This window comes from Schistocerca cancellata, chromosome 2 (assembly GCF_023864275.1).
Source record: "Schistocerca cancellata isolate TAMUIC-IGC-003103 chromosome 2, iqSchCanc2.1, whole genome shotgun sequence".
Classification (NCBI taxonomy): Eukaryota; Metazoa; Arthropoda; class Insecta; order Orthoptera; family Acrididae; genus Schistocerca; species Schistocerca cancellata.
Window position 1 is genome coordinate 689,153,717 of NC_064627.1, and position 13,075 is coordinate 689,166,791.

Here is a 13,075-nt window from a genome sequence, read left to right on the forward strand (position 1 = left end):
CCGCCGTTGCCATACGCTGTCTATACAGTGACAATATGGCATGCACTTTAAAACAGGCAACTCAACTTACATCATCCATGTCCAGAACGGATGATGGATGTTGGGTTGCCCGTCTTAAGGTACATGAAATATTTTCTGGGACAGTTTTAGTTTGCCCAACCTGCATACACACACAAAGAGAGACAGGGAAGTGAGCCAAACCCGAATAAAATCTGTTTTTATTTGAGTACTATTGGGCTGGTGCACTGTCGCATTTTGTTTTCACTTGTCTAGACAAGATCGATTTCCCATCTATACCTAGGAAAGAAAACAAACAGGTAAACTAGACAAATTTAAATATCTATCCTTTTAACAATTTGAGTAATATTTTGTCATTTTTAATCAATCTGAACGTATTTTCTTCAAATCCACTTGTCAGCTCAGTTACCTTCTCAGGTAAGAAGTAGGATTTATATAGAGCTGGTTCTTTAACAGAGAAGATAAATTTCTACAAGCTGTATCAGGAAAGAACAATAAAGATGATATGGAAGTGTGTATAGCTTAGCAAGTAGAAATTTAGAGCTGCCTAAGGTAGTCACGAAACATATGCAGTTAAGTGCGTTAGAAATACGCCGGTGCTAGCTGTTCACCTGTATATCAATAATATTCACTGACGAAGCTTCCCCGGCCGTGACGATACACACCTCATTCTTACTACCACCTTCAGTAGGGTCACTTTTTAAATGAGAGTCGCGATACGGTCGACATTATTTGACTAGACGTCTTATTAAGGCGAAAAAAGCCTATTAGGTGTCATTTATATAGAACATAGGCAAATTGTTTCACTACTAGCAATAAATGTCATTTAACCTATAGAACAGAAAATGATTCTATAGCCGAAAGGACTTCGTTTATAATGACCCCATGATTTGACACGTCTGCTAAATCACACATATCTCATATTACAGAGTGCTTACGATGTCCATGTACCTTTGCCACTTGGTTGCATGTGTCAGAATCAAATTGCATTTTATTTCTTGTAGTGATCCATATGAATAGCAAACTACGAGTATAAGCACCAAAAGTAAACATTAAAGACGATTTGTTCATGATGATTAAGAACTCTGCCATCATAACAAAAAGCAATGCAAATCTTCCCAAAGAACTACGTGTTGTTAAAAGTCGATTGAAGCTGTTGCTAACATTTCTGAAAATGTAACGTTAAATATAAAATTTATTTAACTGTTTTAGAGTTTATAAGCTATCTGTGTGCTTATAAATTTTAAGTAATCGGAATCATTCCCTGAACAACTGCAGGATGGGTATTTATGCCACACATGCATCTCTTTTTATTTACAGGCTCATCTGAAATTATATTGTATACAAACCTCTGTATCTGGTTACTTTAAGTAATGTGTTACACATATCTGCTTGTTTTGGTGTAGGTATAGGGTGTCTCAGTTTACGATTAAATGTGGGGCTGTCTTACAAGTTTTCTTATATTTTTGCGCTGGCACTAGTAATTTTCTTGTTCTTGCAGTGTAATAACTGGTCACTAGTTTCTCTGGGTATCACATTGCTTGCATGGTGGAATATCAAACCATTCATGATGTTTTTAGAACTAACGAGCAAAACGTGTATGTCGTGAATACATATTTCATTTTTCAGATGTATAAGTGACGATACCAAACACTCAGTTATTATTAACGAATCGGGATCACAGGAAAATGTCACATGTATGCTGTTCACTATTATTTTATCGTTCACATTTCATAATATTCACACAACCATAACATCAAAGCCACTGAATACTGTTGAAATGTTTACAAGAACTACTGACACACTCTCTCTTTCTTTCTCTCTCTCTCTCTCTCTCTCTCTCTCTCTCTCTCTCTCTCCCTCCCTCCCTTTCTGTCTCTCTTTCTATTGGCAACACGTTGATCTTCTATAGAATCCTGATGAGATACATCTTCTGAAACCAGTGTTTGCACGACCGTTCTGAAAATAATAATATCGGTTTTTCTCGTCGAACCGTTTGAAACGCGTATTTATAGTATTTTCTCATCGAACCCTATGGCTTTGGTACTTTCAAGCATTTGATGAATGCAAGAACTGAAAATGGTGACAAAAAAGGTAGAATCTGGTCCTATTAAAAAAGAAGTAGTAACATTCTTACTGCGTTTGTAATCACATGACGTACAGCTGCCCGTCTAGAGACAAGCTGTGTCACCTAAGTCTCAGAGTGCCTGGACGTAGAGTTCTCGTGGAAAGTGAGTCTCAACTGCAGAGCTCCCTTCTGGCGTATGATTGCAGCTTGCAGCTCGCAGTACCCATAAACGAGGCCGTGTGAAAATTTATCGGCAATATGAGAACCATGCTGTTGCCTTTATTGCCGTTACGTAGGGAGACATTTCGCGTAAAATTATGCGACCGCTCCCTTGTTCAAATATTGCTTGCTATCCTCTTCTAGCATTTGAAGGTGAAAGGAATCTTGGAAAGCAACTTACGTCTCTTTCTTTCGTCGCCATAAAAGTGTAGTGAAAAAATGTTTATAATTTAAGCGCAGCCATGCACAAGTATGTGCTAAAAAGGTTTATTTGAATAAAATCATGACCGATTTCGTATTTGTTACAAATCCATCTTCAGTTGATTCTTACAGATTTCCTTGTTTTCTTGTTGAGGCCTCGTTTTGTATTTGTTATTGGTTTGCTGTCTCTAGGACGGACAGAAATTTTTTTTGTTCACACTTTGGTAAAATTTACGAGAGATTTAGTTCTTTTGACCTCTTATCAGAATCTTCAAGTTAGTAAAAACATGAAATGTGGAGCAGACTTGCTGCATAATTCTGAGAGAAATAATCTCTCTATATTTTTTTTACGAATTTTAAAATTAACACATTTCGTCACACAGAATTACACAGTACAGAAATTTGTACCACATTTCACATTTTACTAACTTTAAAACAATTTCATGAGTGTTGTGATAGAGGCAAAAAACTAAATCTCTTGTAAATTTTATCGAATTCACATTTTACTAACTTTAAAACAATTTCATGAGTGTTGTGATAGAGGCAAAAAACTAAATCTCTTGTAAATTTTATCGAATTGTAACCAAAAGGTTTTCTGTCTATCCTAGAGCAGCGAACCAATAATGAATACAAAAAGTGGCCCCAGCAAGGGAACAAGGAAAACCGTAACAACCATCTGATAATGGATTTGTAACATATTCGATATCAGTCATGGTATGATTCAAATAAAGCTTTTTAAACCATACTTGTGACTGGATGCTGTTCAAATTATAAACCTCATAGAACTACTGCCATGGTTCTCAGAAAGTCAACTTTCGACAAAACAGCTTATAGAGAAATAATTCCTGAAAGGCGAGAAAGATCTTAAAGAAAGTCGACTTGGGGAGGGGACCAGGGGGATCGCGGTGTCCATACCTCAGAATTATAGTATTACTCATACAAAACACTACACAACACTTTGCGAATTATTACTTACTTAGAATCGTGCTTCAAGACATTATGAAATATTATAGGTATCCACTGTCATCCTGCCAAAACGGATACAGTGATTAGTGAACACAGGTTTGTCGTAGCGAGACTGAGTATCGTAACCCCCAAATCCTCCAAAAATAAACGAGAAATATACCTATTCAAAAAAGCAGATAAAAATTCACTTGACGCCTTCCTGAGAGACAATCGTCACTCTTTCCAAATTAACAGTGTAAGTGTAGACCAGATGTGGTTTGAATTCAAAGAAATAATATCGGCAGCACTTGAGAGATTTATACCAAATAAATTAACGAACGCCGAAGCTGATCTTCCTTGGTACGCAAAACGGATCAGAAAACTCTTGCAGAAACAACGAAACAAACATGCCAAATTTAAACTGACGCGAAATCTCCAAGATTGGCAATCTTTTACAGAAGCTCGAAATTTAGCGCAGATTTCCATGCAACATGCTTATAATAGTTTCCACAACGAAACTTTGCCTCGAACCCTGGCAGAAAATCAAAAGAGATTCTGGTCGTACGTGAAGTATGCGAGCGGCAAGGCACGATCAATACCTCCTCAACGCAATAGCAATAGAAATACTATCCACGACAGTGCTGCCAAAGCAGATTTACTAAACACAGCCATCCAAAATTCCTTCAGCAAAGAAGACGAAGTAAATATTCCAGAATTTGTGTGAAGAACAGTGCCAACATGAGTAACCAGAAGTAGATATCCTCGGGTTAGTAAAGCAACTTAAATCACTTAACAAAAGGAAGTCTTCCGGTCCAGGCTGTATACCAGTTAGGTTCCTTTCAGAAAATGCTAATAATTAACAATCATATACAACCGTTCGCTCGATGAAAGATCGGTACCCCAAGACTGGAAAGCTGCACAGGTCACACCAATATTCAAGAAAGGTAGCAGGAGTAATCCACTAAATTACAGGTCCATATCATTAACGTCGATACGCAGCAGTGTTTCGGAACATATATTGTGTTCGAACATTATGAATTACATCGATGAGAACGGTCTATTGACACACAGTCAACATGGATTTAGAAAACATCTTTCTAGTGAGACACAACTAGCTCTTTACTCACATGAAGTATTGAGTGCTTTTGCAAGGGATTTCAAAGTGATTCCGATTTTTAGATTTCCAGAAGGGTTTTTAACACTGTACCACACAATCGGCGTGTAGTGAAATTGCGTGCTTATGGAATATCGTCTCAGTCATGAGACTGCATTCGTGAGTTCATGTCAGAGAGGTCACAGTTCGTAGTAATTGACGGAAAGTCATCGAGTAAAACAGAAGTGATTTCTGGCGTTCCCCAAGATAGTGTTATAGGCCCTTTGCTGTTCCTTATCTATATAAACGATTTAGGAGACAATCTGATCAGCCGTCTTAGGTTGTTTGCAGATGATGCTGTCGTTTATCGACTGATAAAGTCATCAGAAGATGAAAACACATTGCAAAACGATTTAGAAAAGATATATGTATGGTGCAAAAATTGGCAATTGACCGTAAATAACGAAAACTGTGAGGTCATCCACATGAGTGCTGAAAGGAATCCGTTAAACTTCGGTTACACGATAAATCACTCAAATCTAAAGGCCTAAATTCAACAAAATACCTAGGAATTACAATTATGAACAACTTAAATTGGAAGGAACGCACAGAAAATGTTGTACGGAAGACTAACCAAAGACTGCGTTTTATTGGCAGGACACTTAGAAAATGTCACAGATCCACTAAAGATCTCTTATCCGTCCTCTTTTAGAATACCGTTGTGGTTTCCTTACCAGATAGGACTGATGGAGTACACCGAGGAAGTTCAAAGCAGGGCAGCACGTTCTGTATTATCGCGAAACAGGGGAGAGAGTGTCACTGAAATGATATACGATTTGGGGTGGACATTATTAAGACAAAGGCATTTTTCGTTGCGGCAGAATCTACTCACGACATTTCAATCAGCAATTCTTTCCTCCGAAAGCGAAAATATTTTGTTGACGCCGACCTACATAGGGATAAACCATCACCACAATAAAGTAAGGGAAATCAGAGCTCGCACGGGAAGATATAGGCGTTCGTTTTTTTCCGCGCACTGTGGGAGATTGGATTAATAGAGAATCATTATGAAGGTGGTTCGATGAACCCTGTACCAGGCACTTGAATGTGATTTGCAAAGTATCCATGTAGATGTAGATGCCTTACGTGCCTTTAAAATTCATAAGCGGATGAGTACTGCGTAAGTATATCAAAGGAAACTGAAAATGGTAAGAATAAAGAAAAGCAGGAAGATGAGAAGTAATCAGCGTCGTTACAAAGACAGCAAAAGCTCGGAATTTACAGGATGGGAATGGAAATCTTAGGGAAAGGCAGTACATTCAGTACATTCCGATATTCGTCCTGTTATAGACCCTAGGAGAATGCTGAACTCGTAATAACAGGTTTATGGTTAGTATCCTGTTGAAACAATTCAGAGCCGTACTGCAATATTTGTTACAAGCAGGTTAGATCAGCACGAGATTATCTGGAGATGTTTCGTGAACTCAAATTGGAATGCCTGGAGGGAAAACGAGGTGTTTTTGAAGAACATTGTTGAGGAAATTTGGAGAATCAGTATTTGCGACTGACTGAATAACGAATATCATGCCGCCAAGGTAAGCTCTAAGACAAAAATAAAAGACGAACCTCGGAGGAATTATCCGAATGAGACGGAAATCGGTATATCTGAAGTACATGTACAGACGAACATATGATTAGAATGCCAGAAAAAAATGGATAATTTATTCAAGAGAAAGAGCTCTACAATTTGCGCAAGTCAGTAACCCGCTAGTCCACTTCTGGCACTTATAAGCAGTTATTCGATTTGACACTGATTGACAGTGTTGTTGGATGTCCGCATGAGTGACCTCGTGCCCAACTCTGTCCAGTCGCGTGCTAGATCGTCAGAGTTCCTAGATAAATGGAGGATCCTTCCCATTATGCTCCAAACGTTCTCAATTGGGGAGATATACGACGACCTTCCTGGCCTATGTCGGGTTTGGCATGCACGAAAACAAACAGCACAACCTCTCGCCGTGTGCGAGCGGGCGTTATCTTGCTGAAACGTAAGCCCAGGATGGCTTGCCATGAAGGGCAACAGAACTGGGGGTAGAATATCGTCGACGTACCGCTGTGCTGTAAGGATGCTGCGGATGACAATGCTATGAAAAATGTGTCACTCCAGACCAGCACTCCCGGTTATCGGGCCGTATGGCGGGCAACAGTCAGGATGGTATCCCACAGCTGTCTGGTGCGTCTCCAGACTCGTCTTCGCTGGTCATCAGTGCTCAATTCAAACCGTGTCTCTTCACTGAAGACAGTTCTACTCCAGTCAATGGGATTCCAGGTCGAAGACACCCTGAATCATCGAGGAATCGTCAATGTGGTAATTGACGGAAGGGTGGAGGGAAAAAATTGTAGAGGAAGTCCAGTTCGAATATAAAGAACGGGTTCAAATGGATTTAGGTTGTAGCAGTTATTCGGAAGTGAAGAAACTTGCATAGGATAGAATGACGTGGAGAACTGCATCAAACCAGTCTTCGGACTGAAGACCACAACAACATCATCGTCTTCAGTATTCACTGAGGAGAGAAAAGTCGTTGGATTTCTCACAATATCGTGTCGGACATCCTTCTAGCCAGCGTAGAGCAGCAACTCGACGTGTAATGGGCTCAACAAGTAGTTGGAAGTCCTCTATAGAAGTACTGAGTCACGCTGCTTCTATAGCCGTCCATAAGTCGAAATTGTTGTCGGTGAAGGATTTTGCGCACGAACTGACCTCTCGATTATGTCCCTTGATTGTTCGATGGGATTCATGTCGGGCGATCTGGGTGGCCAAATCATTCGCTCGAATGTCCAGAATACTCTTCAAACCAATCGCGAACAATTGTGTCCCGGTGACATGGTGCAGTGTCATCCATAAAAATTCCATTCTTGTTTGAGAGCATGACGTCCATGAATGGCTGCAAACGATCTCCAAGTAGCCGAACATAACCATTCACAGTCAGTTATCGGTTCAGCTGGACCAGAGGACCTAGTCTGTTCCATGTAAACACAGCCCACACCATTATAAAGCCACCACCAAATTGCAAAGTGCCTTGTTGTCGACGTAGGTCACGGATTCGTGAGGTCTACGCTGCAGTCGAACCCTACCATCAGCTCTTAGCAACTTAAAGGCCACGGTATTCCAGTACCGATATTGTCACAAGTCCAGTAAAGGAGCTGCAGGCGATGTTGTGCTGCTAGCAAAGGCCATAGTATCGGTCGTCTGGTTCCATGTCACGTAACATCAGATTTCGCCGCACTGTCCTAACGGACACGTTCGTCGTCCGGCCCACATGTATTTCTGCGGTTATTTCACGCAGTGTTGCTTGTCTGTTAGCACTGACGACTCTACGCAAACGCTGCTCCTCTCGGACGTTAAGTGAAGGCCGTCGACGACTGCATTGTCCGTGGTGAGCGGTAATGCCTGACATTTGGTATCGTCGGCAGATTCTTGTCACTGTGAATGTCGGAATACTGAATTCTCTAACGATTTCCGAAATGAAATGGCCCAAGCTTCTAGCTGCAACTACCATTCCGCGTTCAAAGCCTGTTAATTTCCGTCGTGCCGCCATAAATTTGGAAATTTGTAGTAAGTTCCTATGGGACCAAACTGCTGAGATCATCAGTCCCTAAGATTACACTCTACTTAATCTAATTGAAACTAACTTTCGCTAAGGACAACACACACACCCATACCCGAAAGAGGACTCGAATTTCCGACGGGGGCAGCCGCGCGAACCGCGGCAAGGCTCCCCAGACCGCACGGCTACCCCGCGTTGAGGCCATAATCACGTTGGAAACATTTTCGAATGAATCACCAGAGTACAAGTAACAGCTCCGCCGATGCATAGACTTTTTACACCTTGTGTACGTGATACCACTGCCATCACTATATGTGCGTATCCCATGACTTTTGTCACCTCAGTCTATGCTTGTTTAATTCGTTCAACTTCCTGCTGTATAATTCACGACAGAAATGGACAAACAAAAGAAAGTAGAAAGATTTAATAACGTTTACGGAACAATTTATGGAACCATCAAAGCTGAAGTAAGAAAGATAACTGGACATAAGTTCTACAGAACTATTTCAGTACCCCCTATAATATAGCGACGTGAGTCGTGGGCTGTAACAAAAAGTAATGAAGAAAGAATACAAACATCGGATATGCGATTCCTAAGAAGAGTGACTGGGTACACACTATCCGATAGGAGGTGGAATGGTGACATCAGAGGTAGAACTGGGACACAAAAGCTTAAATGACAAAGATAAGGAATACAGGAACAACAGGAACGAGAATTTCACAAGAACGGAAGACGATGACACCATAAAAAATTATGAATTATTACCCATTGTGCAGCAGATTTTTAGGAAGATGGATGAAAATTCAATAATTTTAACCAAGAGAAAGTAACAGACAAACGCCAGTACATGAAGAAAGAAAAAGAAGAACTTTATATTTCTGCAATACGTAAAACTGATGAGAAATCAGAGAATTTCTTACGGTTCAAACAGTATGGCCTGCGGGTTGAAACGTTTGAGAATCCACTTACAACCATGCGCTCATTATCGCAGAAAATTCTTCGAAGTACAATAATATTACACCGGGCAGATATCACCATCCAAGAGTTGTTTGCACAGTTGAATTCAATTTATCAGTGGATGCAGTGACAATTCAGCATCGCTGGCATGACAGGCTGGTAGTGGACGATTTATACAATTTGCTTTCATCCAACCACGTGCATGTTCAATTAATACAGTGGAAGCCTTAGATGTACAACGCTGTACCGAGCTGATAAGCCAAGTATCCTAATTCTTTCGAAGATCACCAGTGGTATCGTCGAACTTAAAATGACTACCTGTTAGTTGGACCAACTTCGAACTGTCTGTAAACGTAACTCATTAGTGCTCTGAGATGTGCGTAATTACATGGGAACTTTGTCACACGAACTTGTCATCAACAAAGCATTTCTTCGTCAAGAACTCGAAGAAAATTCGTAATGTTTGTCTGTCACTGCCGTTTGAGAGCAAATTCGAGTGCTCACCTGACCATCACAGACATACACTTTTACTACTGTTGCATATAAACAACAAATAAATTAATACGCAATAATTATTCAATGTTCAACGGTAAAACCGATAAAGCCTTCAGCAGACATTACTTCATACGAAATTTTAACAGTCTGCAAATCTTGAGGAAGAACAGCAGTTTTTGTCGTGAGCTGAAGCCAGTTTGTGAAAAATTGTGTCACGCTAATACCAAGAGGTCGATCACTCTCGTTAACTGTGCGCGGTGCACCATACTATCTCATGCGGCGACAGATTAATGACACTTTCCACACTTGCCCATGCGTTTTATGGATGGATCCCCCAACTCACATCAATTATTATTCACAGAAACACAGCACTACGAAAGTCTTAAACTTCACGTCATGCCAACAGCACGTGCTAATTATTGTTTGCATCCTTAATCATGTCCGAATAACTTTCACGGAATCTTCTTCAGACGCTGCACACTTTGCCAAAGAGCACGCGAACGGCTTCTGTGCGACAAATCTCTGTTTGGGAACAACAGCGACATCTCTGTGTCAAGACGCACACCAAATCAGCGACCATTTTTCACTTCGCTAAGCCCGTCGCGCGGCGAAAGTTACGTGTCAGATTTGCACATGTTTGCAAAAGGTCTTATATCAACGTGGAAACTTGTACAGCTCGTTGCGCACATTTAAGACTCGTAAGTATCATACTACATATAAATGCCGTTACTCTCTGTCAACATTGTCAACTGAAGGACAGTTAAGTTTGAATTGTTTGCATTGCAACCGTGTTTAAACAAACATTTCTTCATACAGCGACTCCGCCATGTTACTATTTAAGTCTCCGATTTGATCGCCTGTTTTTATTCTGTTGTACACAAGTTGCAATTCTGTAGGCTGAAGAGCGGCATACTAAGCTGCTACCAGCCCGCCCCCTTCGGAGGAAATCGAAACTCAATAAAGAAAAAAAAAACATTCAGTGACATATTACGTACCCAAATGTTCAAGCAAACTGAATTTTTTATCGAACTTTTTTGTCAGAGAACAGTAACTTGCTGGGAGTTCATATTTCCTTCAAACGATTCATTACTTCTGCTACGAAAAGGAGTGGAGTTACGCAACCTGAATGCAAAATAATTTCTAAACTTACGTGACGGTTATTTAAAAGTGTATTATAATGAATATGCTTTCCATACATGACAGGAGTATGCTGCAATAGCAGATTGACTGATTCCTTCAGACATGTTGGTCGTCGTCCTTTGCTACCAAATTATTGCAAAGGAAAGCTTTATGAATGGCTTTTGGAGCCTCAACTTTAAGAGAAATATCTCTACTACAGCACATCATTCCTGGCCGGCCTGGACATGGATGAAGCCGACCGCTACATTAATATCGGTAACAAACTTCCGAAGACTTCATTGCATTCCCTGTAATTCCAAAACCAGAAAAACTTAATATAAGCGAACTGGCATCACTGGTAAGTTTTAAGAGGTGGTCTAGAAGCAAACAGTGGAAGTATAAGGAACGTCGCGTGTATAGCGTGGCGTGGAGCGAAATCGCTAGACGCGGCAGCTGCACGCGGTATGCGGTAGCGACGCGGCTGCACTCACCTCTGGAAGGCATGGTGCGGCAGACTGGTCGCCATCCACACTGCCCGCCGCGTTCTCGCCAAGTCGCTGCCGGAGCGACGGTGGCGCCGCAGCTCGCAGCGGCCGCTGTCCACACTACTCGCCTGAGGATCGCCGAGTTTTGCGTGGGCTTCAGCGATACAACTGCCAGTGAGTAGTTAGATACTCAGTACTTGCAGAATGAATCTTACTCTGGAGCGGAATTCGTGCTGATGTGAAGCTTCCTGACAGACTAAAACTGTGTGCCTCACCGGGACCAGGATTTCAGCCTATGCCTTGCCTTTCGCGGGCAATGCCCTTACCAACTGAGCTATCAAGACTTGACTTGTGATTACTCCTCACAGCTCTACTCCCGTCATTAATTCTCTCCTTGTTTCCAAACTTCACAGCTTTCTGGACTCCTTGAAGAAAGGATATTGCGGAGAAATGGTTCAGCCACTGAGTAATGGTTTATTTTCAGAATGAATCTTTCACTCTGCAGTGGAGTGTGTGTTGATATGAAACAATGGAATGAAGGAGAGAGGCAGTGGCACGAGTACAGCTGTGAGAACTAATCGCAAGACATGCCTTCACAACTCTGTCGGTAACATATTGTCTGTGAGAGACAAAGTTTTAAGTTCGAGTTCTAATCTGGTACAAAGTTATAATCTGCTAGAATTTCCTACACCGACTGGTCCATGCATTAACCAACACTGTATCTTACTTTCGTGTGCAGTAATGCGACTGAAATCAAGTTTATACACTACTGGACATTAAAATTGCTACACCACGAAGATGACGTGCTACAGACGCGAAATTTAACCGACAGGAAGAACATGCTGTGATATGCAAATGACTAGCTTTTCAGAGCATTCACACAAGGTTGGCGCCGGTGGCGACACCTACAACGTGCTGACATGAGGGAAGTTTCCAACCGATTTCTCATACAAAAACAGCATTTGACCGGCGTTACCTGGTGAAACGTTGTTGCAATGCCTCGTGTAAGGAGGAGAAATGCGTACCATCACGTTTCCGACATTGATAAAGGTCGGATTGTAGCCTATCGCGATTGCGGTTTATCGTATCGCGACATCGCTGCTCGCGTTGGTCGAGATCCAATCACTGTTAGCAGAATATGGAATCGGTGGGTTCAGGATGGTAATACGGAACGCCGTGCTGGATCCCAACGGCCTTGTATCACTAGCTGTCGAGATGACAGGCATCTTATCCGCATGGCTGTAACGGATCGTGCAGCCACGTCTCGATACCTGAGTCAACACATGGGGACGTTTGCAAGACAACAACCATCTGCATGAACAGTTTGACGACGTTTGCAGCAGCATGGACTATCAGCTCGGAGACCATGGCTGCCGTTACCCTTGACGCTACATCACAGACAGGAGCGCCTGCGATGGTGTACTCAACGACGAACCTGTGTGCACGAATGGCAAAACGTCATGTTTTCGGACGAATCCAGGTTCTGTTTACAGCATCATGATGGTCGCATCTGTGTTTGGCGACATCGCGGTGAACGCACATTGGAAGCGTGTATTCGTCATCGCCATACTGGCGTATTACCCGGCGATTGGTTACACGTCTCACCGGATGGTGTGGCCGTGCGGTTCTAGGCGCTTCAGTCTGGAACCGCGTGACCGCTACGGTCGCAGGTTCGAATCCTGCCTCGGGCATAGATGTGTGTGTTGTCCTTAGGTTAGTTAGGTTTAAGTAGTTCTAAGTTCTAGGGGACTGATGACCACAGGTGTTAAGTCTCATAGTGCTCAGAGCCATTTGAACCATACACGTCTCGGTCAGTTCTTGTTCGCATTGACGGCACTTTGAACAGTGGACGTTACATTTCAGATGTGT

At 41.9% G+C, this 13,075-nt stretch overlaps 1 protein-coding gene across 1 annotated transcript in view; it reads right to left on the reverse strand.

Moving 5' to 3' along the window:
* LOC126162436 (uncharacterized transporter slc-17.2-like) overlaps positions 1-11,317 on the reverse strand; it is a 320,908-nt gene extending 309,591 nt beyond the window's left edge. Inside the window, exon 1 of the mRNA XM_049918945.1 lies at positions 11,213-11,317. Within this exon, the coding sequence (XP_049774902.1) occupies positions 11,213-11,225 (13 nt within the window). The 5' untranslated portion in view covers positions 11,226-11,317. The remainder of the gene's footprint in view (positions 1-11,212) is intronic.
* Between the last annotated feature and the right edge of the window lie 1,758 nt (positions 11,318-13,075).